Raw genomic sequence first — 16,211 nt, 5'->3', positions numbered from 1 at the left:
TTGTAGTGAACACCTAGTTTCAATTTCCAAGCTTAATGATGAACTGGCTAGTCTTAATGCTCAACTTAAGACTAGCAAGAATGATTTCGATAAGCTAAAATTTGCAAGGGATGCCTATACAATTGGTAGACACCCCTCAATTAAGGATGGACTTGGCTTCAAGAGAGAAGCTAAGAACTTAACAAGCCATAAGGCTCCCATTCCCGCCAAGGAGAAAGGGAAGGCCCCTATGGCTACTAGTGCTAAAAGGAACCATGCATTTTTGTATCATGATAGAAGACAAACTAGAAATGTAAGTCATGATGCTTATGATTCATATGTTTATGATTCTCATACCATGTTTGCTCCTAGTTCCTCTTATGTGTATGATAGAAATGTTACTAGGAAAAATGTTGTTCCTAAAAGAAATGCTATTCATCATGTGCCTAGAAGGAATGTTATTCATGCTCCTAGGAAAATAGCAAATGAACCTTCCACAATTTATTATGCTTTAAATGCTTCCTTTGCTATTTGTAGAAAGGATAAGAAAATTGTTGCTAGGAAGTTAGGGGCAAAATGCAAGGGAGACAAAACTTGCATTTGGGTCCCTAAGGATATTTGTGCTAACCTTGCAGGACCCAACATGAGTTGGGTACCTAAGACCCAAGCCTAAATTTGCCTTGCAGGTTTATGCATCCGGGGGTTCAAGCTGGATTATTGACAGCGGATGCACAAACCATATGACGGGGGAGAAGAAGATGTTCACCTCCTACGTCAAAAATAAGGATTCCCAAGATTCAATTATATTCGGTGATGGGAATCAAGGCAAGGTAAAAGGGCTAGGTAAAATTGCAATTTCTAATGAGCATTCTATATCAAATGTATTCTTAGTGGAGAGTCTTGGATATAATTTGCTATCTGTCAGTCAATTATGTCAAATGGGATATAATTGTTTATTTACAAATGTAGATGTGTCTGTCTTTAGAAGAAGTGATGGTTCACTAGCTTTTAAGGGTGTATTAGACGGCAAACTTTATTTAGTTGATTTTGCAAAAGAAGAGGCCGGTCTAGATGCATGCTTAATGGCTAAGACTTGCATGGGCTGGCTGTGGCATCGCCGCTTAGCACATGTGGGGATGAAGAACCTCCACAAGCTTCTAAAGGGAGAACATGTGATAGGTCTAACCAATGTTCATTTCGAAAAAGATAGACCTTGTGCAGCTTGTCAAGCAGGGAAACAGGTGGGAGGAGCGCATCACAGCAAGAATGTGATGACCACTTCAAGACCCCTGGAGCTGCTGCATATGGATCTCTTCGGACCCGTCGCCTATCTAAGCATAGGGGGAAGTAAGTATGGTCTAGTTATTGTTGATGACTTTTCCCGCTTCACTTGGGTGTTCTTTTTGCAGGATAAGTCTGAAACCCAAGGGACCCTCAAGCGCTTCCTCAGGAGGGCTCAAAATGAGTTTGAGCTCAAAGTGAAAAAGATAAGAAGCGACAACGGGTCCGAATTCAAGAACCTTCAAGTGGAGGAGTTCCTTGAAGAAGAAGGGATCAAGCACGAGTTCTCCGCTCCCTACACACCACAGCAAAATGGTGTGGTAGAGAGGAAGAACAGGACGCTCATTGACATGGCGAGGACGATGCTAGGAGAGTTCAAGACCCCCGAGTGCTTTTGGACGGAAGCCGTGAACACTGCTTGCCATGCCATCAACAGGGTCTACCTTCATCGCCTCCTCAAGAAGACGTCGTATGAGCTTCTAACCGGTAACAAACCCAATGTATCTTACTTTCGTGTATTTGGGAGCAAGTGCTACATTCTAGTGAAGAAAGGTAGAAATTCTAAGTTTGCTCCCAAAGCTGTAGAAGGTTTTTATTAGGTTATGACTCAAATACAAAGGCGTATAGAGTCTTCAACAAATCATCGGGTTTGGTTGAAGTCTCTAGCGACGTTGTATTTGATGAGACTAATGGCTCTCCAAGAGAGCAAGTTGTTGATCTTGATGATGTAGATGAAGAAGATGTTCCGACGGCCGCTATACGGACCATGGCGATTGGAGAAGTACGGCCACAGGAACAAGATGAACGAGATCAACCTTCTTCCTCAACTATGGTGCATCCCCCAACCAAAGATGACGAACAGGTACCTCAAGTGGAGGCGCTTGATCAAGGGGGAGCACAAGATAATCAAGTGATGGAGGAAGAAGTGCAACCGGCACCTCCAACCCAAGTTCGAGCAATGATTCAAAGGGATCATCCCGTCGACCAAATTCTGGGTGACATTAGCAAGGGAGTAACTACTCGATCTCGATTAGTTAATTTTTGTGAGCATTACTCCTTTGTCTCTTCTATTGAGCCTTTCAGGGTAGAAGAGGCCTTGCTAGATCCGGACTGGGTGTTGGCCATGCAAGAGGAGTTAAACAATTTCAAGCGCAATGAAGTTTGGACACTGGTGCCTCGTCCGAAGCAAAATGTTGTGGGAACCAAGTGGGTGTTCCGCAACAAACAGGATGAGCACGGGGTGGTGACGAGAAACAAGGCTCGACTTGTGGCAAAAGGTTATGCCCAAGTCGCAGGTTTGGATTTCGAGGAGACTTTTGCTCCTGTGGCTAGGCTAGAATCAATTCGTATCTTGCTAGCATATGCCGCTCACCATTCTTTCAGGTTGTTTCAAATGGATGTGAAGAGCGCTTTCCTCAACGGGCCAATCAAGGAGGAGGTGTACGTGGAGCAACCCCCTGGCTTCGAGGATGAACGGTACCCCGACCATGTGTGTAAGCTCTCTAAGGCGCTCTATGGACTTAAGCAAGCCCCAAGAGCATGGTATGAATGCCTTAGAGATTTCTTAATTGCTAATGCTTTCAAGGTTGGGAAAGCCGATCCAACTCTTTTTACTAAGACTTGTAATGGTGATTTGTTTGTGTGCCAAATTTATGTCGATGACATAATATTTGGTTCTACTAACCAAAAGTCTTGTGAAGAGTTTAGCAGGGTGATGACGCAGAAATTCGAGATGTCGATGATGGGCGAGTTGAACTACTTCCTTGGGTTCCAAGTGAAGCAACTCAAGGATGGCACCTTCATCTCCCAAACGAAGTACACGCAAGATCTGCTAAAGCGGTTTGGGATGAAGGACGCCAAGCCCGCAAAGACGCCAATGGGGACAGACGGACACACCGACCTCAACAAAGGAGGTAAGTCCGTTGATCAAAAAGCATACCGGTCAATGATAGGTTCTTTGCTTTACTTATGTGCTAGTAGACCGGATATTATGCTTAGCGTGTGCATGTGTGCTAGATTTCAATCCGATCCTAAGGAGTGTCACTTAGTGGCGGTGAAGCGAATTCTTAGATATTTGGTTGCTACGCCTTGCTTCGGGCTCTGGTATCCAAAAGGGTCTACCTTTGACTTAGTTGGATACTCAGACTCCGACTATGCTGGATGTAAGGTCGATAGGAAGAGTACATCGGGGACGTGCCAATTCTTAGGAAGGTCCCTGGTGTCATGGAACTCTAAGAAACAAACATCCGTTGCCCTATCCACCGCTGAGGCCGAGTACGTTGCCGCAGGTCAGTGTTGCGCGCAACTACTTTGGATGAGGCAAACCCTCAGGGACTTTGGCTACAATCTAAGCAAAGTCCCACTCCTATGTGACAATGAGAGTGCTATCCGCATGGCGGAGAATCCTGTTGAACACAGCCGCACAAAGCACATAGACATCCGGCATCACTTTTTGAGAGACCACCAGCAAAAGGGAGATATCGAAGTGTTTCACGTTAGCACCGAGAACCAGCTAGCCGATATCTTCACTAAGCCTCTAGATGAGAAGACCTTTTGCAGGTTGCGTAGTGAGCTAAATGTCTTAGATTCGCGGAACCTGGATTGCATTGTAGCATACATGTAGTTATGCTTTTGATCATGTTCCTTTTTGCATTATGTTGCTTATTATGGTGCTCAAGTTGTACAAACACTCCCTGGACCTCACAAGTCCGTTGCAAAGTGATGCACATGTGTAGGGGGAGATGTGTTACAACTTGACCCTTTAAGACTAACCATGTGCTTGAGTTTGATAATTTAGTCTCGAAGGAGGATTGAAAGGGAAAAGGTGGACTTGGACCATGAAAGACTTCCACTGCACTCCGATGAGAGGGTAACTAATTCCAAGTTCATCTCATGAAATCTTATTGCCATTTGCTCTTAATTGAAGACTTTGGTGAGGCAATGGGGTTAACAGGCCAAGATTGATCCCGTTTTGGTGCTTGATGCCAAAGGGGGAGAAAATAAAGGCCAAAGTGATAAATGGATCAGCTACCACTTGAGAGATTTTGAAAATAGTAGAATAGAGTTTTTGTTTTGTCAAAAGCTTTTATTGTCTCTTATTGTCTCTCTTGTCAAAAGTTGGCTTCTTGTTGGGAGAAGTATTGATTATGGGAAATAGGGGGAGTTTTTGAAATCTTTGATCAATCTCAGTATTGATTATGGGAAATAGGGGGAGTTTTTGAAATCTTTGATCAATCTCTTTTGGAATGATTCTCTTTATGCTTCAACATGTGTGTTTAACTTAGAGATTTGAGTTTGATTTGCAAAAACAAACCAAGTGGTGGCAAAGGATGATCCATATATGCCAAAATTGAATCAAAACCAATTTGAGTTTTTATTTGAAGTGATTTTGCACTTGTTCCACTTGCTTTATGTTGTGTTGGCATAAATCACCAAAAAGGGGGAGATTGAAAGGGAAATGTGCCCTTGGGCCATTTCTAAGTATTTTGGTGATTGAGTGCAAACACAAGGGCCTAAATGTGAATTTATGTACATGGATGAACAAGGTGAAAATCATGAAGTAAAGGTATGTTTCTAAGCCTTAGTACATTGGTTTTAAGTACTAATATATTTGTCTAAGTGTTAGAAACAGAAAGAAGAAGAATAGAGAAAAGGAGAAGGGACTTGGCTGTGTGCTGCCAAGACCCAGCTCGGTCTGGAGCACCGGACTGTCCGGTGTGCACCGGACAGTGTCCGGTGCGCCAGGCTGGCGCGACTCGAACTGGCCGCTCTCGGGAAATTGGCCGGTGGCGTACGGCTAAAATTCACCGGACTGTCCGGTGTGCACCGGACTGTCCGGTGAGCCAACGGTCGGCCAGGGCCAACGGTCGGCCGCGCAATCCGCGCGGGACACGTGGCCGAGCCAACGGTCGGAAGACGGCACCGGACTGTCCGGTGTGCACCGGACATGTCCGGTGCGCCAACAGCGCCAGATCTGCCAACGGTCTGCAACGGTCGTCTTCGCCGTTTAAGGAAACAAATCGGGCACCGGACAGTGTCCGGTGTGCACCGGACTGTCCGGTGCCCCCGACGACAGAAGGCAAGGATGGCCTTCCGGATTTGCTCTCAACGGCTCCTAGCTGCCTTGGGGCTATAAAAGGAGCCCCTAGGCGCATGGAGGAGAAAAACAAGCAACCTTTGAGCATTCTTGATCATCCACACTAAGTCTCTGCGCATTCGTTTGTGTTTCTAAGTGATTCGAGCTCTGTTCTAAGTGAGAACTCTGAGATAGTCTTGTGAGCTCGATTCTTGGCCGTGTGTGTGCGCTTTTGCTGTGGATTTGTGTGTGTTGCTTCCCTCCCTTACTCTGTGTTTCATTTGTGATCATATACTTGTAAGGGCAAGAGACTCCAATTTGTGGAGATTCCTTGCAAACGGGATAGTGAAAGGAAAACAAAACACCGTGGTATTCAAGTGGGTCTTTGGACCGCTTGAGAGGGGTTGATTGCAACCCTCGTCCGTTGGGACGCCACAACGTGGAGTAGGCAAGCGTTGGTCTTGGCCGAACCACGGGATAAAACCACTGTGTCACTCTGTGCTTGATTCTCTTGTGGTACTGTGTTTTGTTGAGACTTCACCTTAGCCACTTGGCAATAATCGTGCTAACACTTAACAAGTTTTTGTGGCTTAAGTTTGAAGTTTTTACAGGATCACCTATTCACCCCCCCCCCCCCTCTAGGTGCTCTCATCGACAAGCGTCGATTGGCTCGTGGCTCCGACTATGGGCGGGGGCAGCAGGTTGGGAGGAAGAACAGGGTGAGGCGAAAACGGTGGTGCACGCATGCTGTGAAACGTTATCGTGGACATGCAATAGCCACTGCGCGGGTCGGTGTTGAGACTGGTGTCAGACGGATACGAGGAGGAGGCGCCTGCTCCTATGCCCTCTGCCGAGAATGGGTGGCGCGGAGGCGGAGACATGAGCCGAGAGAGAAAAGAAACAAGATGGCGAACAAGGTGTCGATAACTGAAGCATGGACCATCATTATCGTGCGGAAGTATAGATGGTCAAATGAGCCGTGTCTAACGGGCCGACCTGGGGCGCGACCCATTTAATAGTGCTCGGGTTAGCCCGGCACGAGCGCTGTGTCGTGCTTGGGCCGTAGCCTCGGCCCGTAGTGCTGCCCGATCCGATTATATTTTTTATTTTACAACAAATCGTATATACATATGTATAATTTATATTCAATATTAAATACACTGAGCATGATGTTCTACTGGTTAGACGGCTTCACCTAGTTTCTCCTGCCCTTCTTCCATTATATAAGGCGTGGGTTCAAACTCATCTTCTGCATCATTTTTTAAATATTTTATGCTGGTCTGGGCCAGAGCTGTGGCCCTCGGGCGTTGGGCCTAACGGGCCTGTGGAGGTGTGGTTTGAGACGTGAAGGTTGGTTGCACGGAAGGGACGCGCGAATTAATTTGAAATAGATGCGAGTGGTTATTTATAAAAAAAATTATGTGAAATGATCGTTGAAACTGGTAGATTAATATAGTAGATAGATAGAGAGTTATCACGTACATACATAAAACAAAATAACAAAATAAATATAAAAAATCATTTCTACCGGATTTACTATGGATGCATAATCAAACTATCGTGTACGATGCAGCATGATGGGATCTAGTTTTTTTATACGACATGGATAATGCCACACATGTATGCAACAGTTGAACACGCTGTACATATCTAAGGACTAATACAAATATAAGTTATATAACTGTAATTTTTCTTTTTATTAATCATATTTTTGTGAAACATAATGCACCTACTTATTGTGATTATATAATAAAAGTTTTAGATCGTGTAAAATACAGAATGAAACACGGGACATGAGAGCAACTCCAACAGATAGAAATCAACTCTAAAAATGTGTTTAGGGTGAAAACTCATCTTTAGATGTCTCTAACAATGCCTCTTTCTCTTCATATTTTTTAGCTAATTTGGGAACCTTATTTTTTTAAGGATAGATTTCCAAACTAGCTCTTAGAGCATCTTCAAGTGACTCTTCATTTTTTCTGTCTATTTAACTTTACATAAGGATTAAACTTTATATGTAGCATATTACTTCAACTGACTATCTATCTAGTTTGGCTAGTTAGAGTGGCTAGCCAAGTTTGGCTAGTGGGAAAACCAATTTAGAGAGCCAGATAATTTAACAAGTTAAATATCTAGCATGTTGGAGAGTTATTTTGCTGTTTAATACTAAAAAATTTGGCTTGACCAACCATTTATCTAGTCAATTGGAGATGCTTTTAGGGCCTGTTTGGTTTGTGGCTAAATGTGTCCCACTTTGCTTAAGGTTAGTCGTTCGAATTGAATAACTAACCTTAGACAGAAAAGTTAGGCAAAATGTGACAACTGAGGTAGTGAACCAAACATGCCCTTAGTGACTCAAATCATACGCTCACCTTTTCACCGCTTCCGGCGGTGCTGCTGCTGGCCCACGGCCCACGGTCAAGTGGCCTGCTTGACATGTTTTTAGAGGGAGCTTGCTTGATTTATGAGTAATGCACTGCACGGGAGTCTGCTAACTAGGCCTTATTGGGCTGCCATTTACACCTGGGTTGAGCAGGCATGGCACCGGGAATGCTGAAGGGTCACCAGCCGTTCGATGCTAAATGGATTGCATCGGCTAGAGCTGACGTCATCCGCGGCGCACGCCTCCGTCCCCGCCCCCCAGCCCGTCGTCGTCTCTCTCCAACTCCATCGTCACCCGCGCCGCCTACGCCTGCTGCGTCCCGGATAGCCCCGCGGCGCCGTCCGACCACGAATCCGGAATCCCCTCCTCGCTCGCCCTCCTGCTTGATCCCGCCGCGGCCGCCTCAGCCGCCACTCCTCCCTGTCCCTCTAGGGCTGCCCTGCCGCTCCCTCGTATCGCGCAATCGGAGGCCTCTCCTTCCGCCCTCCAATGTGAGTTCCTCCCCCTTCCAGCTACTCCACTGCCTCATTTTCGGCTCCCTGCTCTCCTCTTCCGTAATTAGAATGTTCGATGCCCTATCACCCCTAATCCCCTATGCGCACTTCAATCTCGAATGTATCAGTTTATCGCAGCAGACACTTCAATCTCGAATGTATCAGTTTATCGCAGCAGGCAGATGGCGCCGCAGTCCCGGTTGCTGCCGCCGCTGTTGCAGGTTCTTCGCCGCTGCCGCGCATCGCGCTCCCACTTCTCTACCGCCCCCTCTCTTGTCTCGCCACCATCCAAGGCCGTGGTCTACGACGAGCATGGCCTGCCCGAGCAGGTGCTGAGGCTGGTGGACGTACCACCGGCGGAGATCGGTGACCGCGACGTCTGCGTCAGGATGATGGCTGCCCCCATCAACCCCTCGGACATCAACCGCATCGAGGGCGTCTACCCCGTCAGGCCCCCGCTCCCCGCCGCCGTCGGAGGCTACGAGGGCGTGGGCCAGGTCCACGCCCTCGGCCCTGCTGTCACCGCCCGGCTGTCACCGGGCGACTGGGTCATACCGTCCCCGCCATCGTTCGGTCGGTAATTGCCTTGTCTTGCTGCTTCGGGAGGGGAATCCCTTCGACTCGAATTTCAACTAGTACCGCTTTATGATCTTCAGGGACCTGGCAGACGTACATTACCAAGCATGAGAACGTCTGGCACAAGGTCCGCAGCGATGTACCCATGGAGTACGCTGCCACTATCACCGTCAACCCATTGACCGCACTTAGGATGCTCCAAGACTTTGTAAAACTCAATCCTGGTGCTCTTTTTGCTTCTTTCGACCATGCTTTATAGTAGTTTCTTCCTTCCCTCGACACTTGACACATCCTGGAATTCCCATGTCAGTCATCTTGTGACCTCCAGTCTCTACTGTCACCAGGTGATGCCATAGTCCAGAATGGCGCTACCAGCATTGTTGGCCAGTGTGTTATTCAGCTTGCCAAAGTACATGGAATCCACACCATCAACATTATAAGGGACAGGTACAGTACAAAGTTCCTTCTCAAAGTTAGGTGCCACCAACAGGGATAAGGATTCTGTTGGTGTCTTGCCTTCCTACATGATTCCAGTGCCAATTTTCTCTCATAGCCTCATGATTCACTTTTGAATTATTTACCCGTCTTCTTATGCCACTGTTGTTCACTAGTAATCAGTAGTGGCTGAATTGATGTAGGCCTGGGTCAGAGGAAGCAAAAAACAAACTCAAACAACTTGGTGCAGATGAGGTGTTCACAGAAACTCAGCTAGACATGAAGAATGTCAAGAGCTTGCTGGTACTGCTCCACTATCTGCTTTCCCAAACTGGTGCTCATCCTTGATAGCTAGTACTTGTTTAGGTGCGCGTGGAAATTAAAAATCTTTGTGTGAGAACTGAAAAGCATTTTTTTTTGCCAATATAGGAAGGTTGCGACCTGACGTTGACAAATGCAGTTTAGACTAGAAAGCAATGTGTGGTGTTGCTGTGCACGTGCTTAGAGTGCTTGCCAGTTTCAGCCAATTTTTGCGTTATCATTCATCACATATTCAATAGCTCAGATGCAGCGTTGTAATTAGGAGTTGTTGTCAGTAGAAGTATGGCAGCGATGTAGAAGCAGGGATCCAGCAGCGGGAGATTTTTTTTAAAAAAAGAGAATCAGGAGAATTTTAAAGGTTAGTTTCATATAAACTTGAATAGGAGTTTTTGTCCTAAACGAAGCACAGTTCTCCGCACCGGTGCTCCATCGTCCGCTCCCTCCCCCACTCGCGCTCGGCACGCAGGCTTGGCTGCGGTGTCAGCAGCTCCCCATCCGGCCAGTAGCCTTGCGCCCTCGCCTCCAGTCCTCCGCACACCGGCCGGCGACCTTGCGTGTGAGCCTTCCGCTCTCCTCTCCCCTACGGTGTACTGTCAACGGCACCAGGCCCCGGCGGCTGCGCCGTGTGTGGGAACCCGTGCAGCGGGAGCAAGTAGCCGCTGCTCCACTAGGGCGTCTGCGTCGCTATGGGAGCGCTTACGTGGTTATGCCACAAAGCGAAGCGTGCTTCAGTGCGCTGAAGCGTCTGTTTTTTTCCGAAAACGCAGGAGAGCTGCGTATCATTATATTTAAGAAGAAAGGTGAGGTAAAAAAAGAAACCTCATACAACTCCACACAAACCCACACACACTAGATTATAGGTATAATTACAAAAATATAACCAGCTAGACCCGTGACTATGGCAACCCCAAAACAAAGATCATACAACTGAAGCATCTGCTTAGTGCTGCTTTTTGGAACCCTGCTGAATTCTAACCTGAATATGCCAAGCACAACTGATAGAAATGGGACTGTACGAAATCAGCAACAAAATATTGGAAGGAAAGAATGCATACATTTTTTTCTCCAAGATGCAGGAGAGCTGTGTATAATTCTGTTAAAGAAGAATTAAAAAGGGTAAAGAGCCCCAGTTACACCCACCACACACACAGAGGATCACATAATTACATACACACCTTTTTGTTACACAACCTGGCCCCTAGGAATGAGGTCCGACAATCAGATCCCCTGCGCTCCATCTGTTGCCCAAAGCTGGCCTCCTCCTCAGCAAGCAGCAAGCCAGTAGCCCTATTGGTGCCAAAGCCATAAAGACCTAGGATAATGATGGGATTGATGCCTCTTTGCAATTGTCCATCACCATCTCACTAATTCTATTCCACCAGTCCTCGAAAGAAGTATCATTCATTGTTGGCTCTAGAGTTTGCAGCCCAAATCTATTTAGGCCGGAGAACCAGAATTGCCTTGCAAACACACAACTAGTGAGCAAGTGATCAATTGTTTACTCAGCCTGGTTGCAATGAGGATACTAATTTGAATGGCCGATGAGGCGCCTCATGGCGGGATAAGGTGCGCGATGAGGGGAGCGGTGGAGAGTGTGGTGCTGTGTCTTGGCCTTGCTCGGCACTCCTGGGCGTTAGGAAGCCTTGGCGTCGGTGGCAAGTTGGATAGGGGTTCACGGCTGGAGATGCTGAATGTGCATGGTGGCTTGATAGGGTTGGACGATGGAGAATGAGCAGGTAGAGACGACAGTAGCAGAGAGGAAGGGTGTCTCGAGCTCAAGTGGTGGAGGGGAATGGTGTTTCAAGCTCGAGCAGCGGAGGGGATGTGCCACAAAACTTCACAACAATTTGAGTGGGCAAGACCCAAACCGATCCGCATCGGATGAGTGGCACTGTCGAGTGTCTGCTTTTGGTGCAAGATTTGTATTATTAGAGATTAGTTGTAGTAGTTTATGGAAACCAAATCTCAAATGCAGCAGCATCGTGTAGTTCGATTTTTTTCTTGTAGTGCTATTACTGCCTGACATTGACATTGTGACATTCAAATTACAGTTTTTCTACCTATAAAGAGTAGGATTGTTTCAAGTTTGAACCAACATGTATCTAGTTAATGTTTTCTTTCCTGTGTTCTCAGGGTGCTTTGCCAGAGCCTGCATTAGGATTTAACTGTGTTGGAGGAAATGCTGCTTCTCTAATACTCAAGCTTTTGAAGTAATGTTTTGAATTGGAAAAACAACTAGAATAATCCTTTTTCTCCCACGCATAGACATAACTCTTGTTCTGTAGGCAAGGAGGCACCATGGTGACATATGGTGGAATGTCCAAGAGACCTGTCACTGTCCCTACTTCATATTTCATTTTTAAGGTCTGTACAGAAGACCCTGCTTGTGAGACTTTATGCATCTGCAGTTTTACTCTACTTATTTTGTTAGGCCACTTCAAACGTTGTAAATGTTATTATAGTAAACTGCCTATTTTATGTGAGCAATGTTACTCTCAGATGACAATGGTAAGAAACTAGTGCTGAAGTATGAGCATGTTGAGACAAACAATGTTATTATATCTGCTAGTCATCGCTAGTCGCCCTGGTACCGACCAGGATGATTAGTCGATGACCAGGACGATTGATCAACCTCAATCATCTATATAATCATCATGTATTTAATAGGACATATATGTATGTTATTAAAACGATAAAATGTTCATGGATGAAGTTTAAACGACATAGGAAAAATACCAATATATCATCATAATTTCAGACAATAACATGAAGTTAAATACCAAAACAGAGAGATTAGTAGCTTACCAAAACAAAAGTAGAGAGGATGAGAGGAGTCGACTGCTGGGTGTTGGCCACCGGCTGCTAGCAAACAGAAGCGTGGAGAGAGGGCAGCACAGAGGGAGAGGGCAAAACGAAGGGAGAGGAGCGGCATGGACGGCACATGGCACGGAGAAGCGGCTGCACACGTCGCGAAAGGAGGGCACACTCGGCGCGGAGGGAGAGGGCGCACAAGGTGCAACAGCCGACAGCAACAACACCTTCAGGCGGCGGTGATGATAGAGAGCAGAGCGGTGTGCTACTAGCCATTGGGCTTCATGGTAGGGGAGTAGGGCAAGCGTGTGGAGACTGGGCCGGATTGGATCCAAAAGTAACTAACAGACTGGGCCCAAAAGTAGCTAATGGTCTAAAACGCATGAAACTGCATTTTACAGTTTAGAACGCCAATACGTCAAAACACGGTTTCAATCTCTAATTAGAGTTTTGACGTTTAAACGTAGTTTTAATAACACTACTATATATACCATATACTATATACTTATATAGTAGAAATAGAGCATTGAGACTATTTCTGGTTAGTTGGTTTCATATCTGTGAGATGTGATTTGTGAAGTGTCCAGAAGATCAGAACTCCATATTCTTGTCCTAGCTTCCATATGTTTGCTGATTTTATGCAGGAATAACAGATAACTTGAGTAAGTAGATGTAAAAGAATAGTGTGACAGTAGCATTACAGCGGTAGATGCTCAATCCAGATCCAAAAAAGTACATCCTCCTCCATTTCTACTTCAGAATTAAAAAAAAAACTCGGCCGGGGAGGGAAAGACCGCCCTTCCGGTATTATATTAAGAAGAACTAAAACATGGTCCCGGTCGAGAAAATCCCCGAACCCTGGCCTCCCATCACTAGCGGGCCGTCACCGCCCACTCTGCGCAACGGCCCAGTCGGAGGGTGGCGTGCAGGACGTAACCCGGGAGTGGGCGGGGCACAGTGAGGAGATTTTTTTTTAACCAAACCAGAAATTCGTCCCCGAGGGTAAACGAACCTAGGACCAGGAGGTGCTACTCGGAAGCCTTAATCATTACACTAGAGGCCCTTTCGCCTACTTCAGAATTAGACGCATCTGATCTTGTGCTTCATCTCTTGCATCATGGTCATCGTCGTCTTCTTCAGTGATATCTGGAGCTGCAGCAATCCTTGGGCGCTTCCTGCTATACGTCTGGCTGACGGAGGCTGCTGCACGAGCAGCAGAAGCCATAGGCAAGTTATGGTTCCATAGATTGTCAGATGCACCAATAGCTTCATCCCACCCCAAGTCAATTCATCACAATTCTCATCAACCCATTCATTTTCCCACTGAAATTCATCTAGCATGAGAGGGTTGCTCTTCTGTCCTTTGCAACCAACCTTTTTAATTTTTTGAAACCTGTTTGATATATTTTCGTAGTAACTGACATAGACCAACTTATTTAACCTCTTGTGCTCCAATCTGTTCCTCTTTTTGGTGTGGTACTGACATAGACCGAGGAAGGATGGAGGAGGGGAAGAGATGCAGTTGCACACACAGCAACTGCATCTGACATCTGGAGGCTGCGGGGTGAGGAGTGAGGACTGAGGAGGCAAGGAAAAGAGTGGGAGAGGTATAAAAGAGAAACACTAATGGTCTTGGCCCAAACAGAGCTACCCCAGCATATCTGCCTATTTGAAGTCTAGTTGGTCAGGGCACATGGTCGCATTATCACGATTTGCGATAAGTCGACGATTAACTGTGATAAATTGATCGGACACTTCTAATCACTCTGACCGAATCAGAGTACCTAAACAAGTGGTAGGAACCGTAAGGGTGATTAATCGTGATTAATCATTCGACACAAACAAACTATTTGATAGATGGTTTCACATTGTGTACAAGGGATGGTGAGTTCCTATCATTTATATAATTTTGCTTCTAAATGTCTAAAATTTGGTTAATACACTGAGAGAGATGTTTTGAAAGGATCTATCCCTACGAGGGTTCTGGCTCCAGAAGTGGCTGAACTCAGACAAAACAGAAGACTGCAGAAGAATGATTGACTACCTCTTGGGCCTTGTGCATGAAGGCAAACTCAAATACGAGTATGTAATGTTAATGTTGTTCTGTTGTTGAGTTTCTTTCAGATCTTGTTGACATACTCTCATCTAGACATTGCCGTCTCTGTAAAGGGGAAAAATTAAGTGTGTCCTTGGAAACATTAATTTGTTTGTAGGATGGAGTCCATTTCTTTCGGCGAGTTCAGCTTGGCTCTGGAGAAGGCCCTGGGCAAACATGGAAGCCAGCCGAAGCAAGTTATCAAGTTCTGAGACCAGGGCGGGTTAGAGGATCTGAGAGCATGCGATTGCCATCGATCTGTATGAATGATGAATCCAACAGTTAGCTATGTCAAGTGCCAGAGTTTTAAATACAAATAAAGTAAAGGCAGCAATGTTTAATGGAATTGTGAAATCAGCAGCTTAGCTATATTTGAGCGCTGTGTTGATTTTGCAATGAAATCAGCAGCTTAGCTATATGTCAAGTAAAGGGTGCGTCAATTTCTATTGCATCTACAGTGTTATTCTTTTGCAGCCACAGCTGGTCAGCTGCAGAGCGCATCGTAAATTCTGGACATGTCAATTCTTTTGCAGCCACATGCCCACAGCTACAGTATAATAAACAAGCCTGGAATGCGTAGACAATGGTGCTACTGCCTTAACCGGTACTAACCTGGCTTCTTGTATAATCGCCAGCATTAACCACTCCTGATTAGATAAACAAGCGCACTTCTTTACTTTCTCCCGTGAGCGTAGCTAGTTGACCATTTAATTGTCACATTATAGGCTATCGCATGCAGACAGTTCTACAGCTAGTAGGATTAGACTATAGGTGTACGTTTGGGCCGGACCTGATGGGTTGGATCGAAGCACGAAAAAAAGCATGACGTAGGCACGACACGGAATATTTTAGTGCCGGATCGGGTTGGAATGAGGTTGCGGTTCATGGGCGGGCACGAGCACGACCCGTTTAAGGTAGACACGAAATGGCTCATACAGAGGCACGAAAAGGCTCGTATATTTATTAAATCCACAATTTCATGTACTTCATAAAGAATACAAAGCTAGAGATAATGATAGTTAGATGTTTTTAGCTTTAAATTAGAGTATGTAATATAATTTTACTTTTATTATGAACATTAGATAATAAACCGAACTTACGAACTTTGTATAGAGCTGGTATAATCTTTTTCCTTCTAACAAAATGATTTGTAAACGAGGTAGTCATTGCATAGCTCTGGTAACTTTAATATAAATATTAATTTTGATTTTGTTCAAATTTATTTGTCTTATCTTTTATTGGTTTTTTTAAATTTATTTTGAATTTAGGGCTTTGATGTAAATTCCGGGCCCTAATGTGAATTTCGGGCAAAAAATTGAATTTCGGGCTTTTATAATTTTGGGCCGCCCGAAATAAGGCCAAGAGCTAGGCTTGTGGGCCAATTCGACACGGCCCGAAATTCAAACGGGACGGAACGGACCGAAATTCAAACAATACGTGTCTTTTCAGGCTTGGGCCGGGCCGAGCGGCCCGAATATACACCTATAGATTAGACCGTCTTTAATAGATATTTTAAAAAATCCTATACAATATGACAAATACGTATGTATAAAAATATAAAATAAAATATATCTTTAATATAAATATTTAAGTATAGAGGATAAGGTATAAAAATTTTTGTTAAAGAGAAAAAAGATATAGATGAGATATTGTTTTAAAGAGCACTGTAAAAAGACAGATATAGATAAATGAATATAGAAGACTTTTGCTGTAGACAATCTTATAGGCCAGCCAAATATAGTGTGACGAACGCGACGGCAA

At 45.3% G+C, this 16,211-nt stretch overlaps 1 protein-coding gene across 3 annotated transcripts; it reads left to right on the top strand.

Moving 5' to 3' along the window:
• The first annotated feature begins 7,954 nt into the window (after positions 1-7,954).
• Positions 7,955-14,936, top strand: LOC100501714 (putative alcohol dehydrogenase superfamily protein). Of its 3 annotated transcripts, none has more exons than XM_008679497.4 (9): positions 7,983-8,209; positions 8,341-8,785; positions 8,869-9,012; positions 9,133-9,235; positions 9,427-9,526; positions 11,678-11,754; positions 11,830-11,908; positions 14,319-14,437; positions 14,569-14,901. In XM_008679497.4, exons 2-9 carry the CDS (start codon positions 8,395-8,397, stop codon positions 14,660-14,662), a joined length of 1,107 nt encoding a protein of 368 aa, XP_008677719.2. In that variant the 5' UTR covers positions 7,983-8,209; positions 8,341-8,394; the 3' UTR covers positions 14,663-14,901. The 3 variants fall into 3 exon arrangements, with proteins under 3 accessions (XP_020407317.1, XP_008677719.2, NP_001310227.1); NM_001323298.1 differs by having other exon boundaries at positions 8,020-8,209; positions 8,378-8,785; positions 14,569-14,936; XM_020551728.2 differs by having other exon boundaries at positions 7,955-8,785.
• Positions 14,937-16,211: the final 1,275 nt, after the last annotated feature.

Source organism: Zea mays, chromosome 4 (assembly GCF_902167145.1).
Source record: "Zea mays cultivar B73 chromosome 4, Zm-B73-REFERENCE-NAM-5.0, whole genome shotgun sequence".
Taxonomy (NCBI): Eukaryota; Viridiplantae; Streptophyta; class Magnoliopsida; order Poales; family Poaceae; genus Zea; species Zea mays.
Note: the sequence above shows the minus strand (reverse complement) of the source record. Positions and strands in the feature narration are given on the sequence as shown.

Bases quoted from the DNA above. Each gene is read 5' to 3' on its own strand.
- LOC100501714 (XM_020551728.2), top strand. From the start codon at position 8,332: ATGTATCAGTTTATCGCAGCAGACACTTCAATCTCGAATGTATCAGTT. The intron at 9,527-11,677 runs GTACTGCTCCAC...CTGTGTTCTCAG, and splicing joins AGAATGTCAAGAGCTTGCTG to GGTGCTTTGCCAGAGCCTGC. The intron at 11,909-14,318 runs GTCTGTACAGAA...ATGTTTTGAAAG, and splicing joins CTTCATATTTCATTTTTAAG to GATCTATCCCTACGAGGGTT.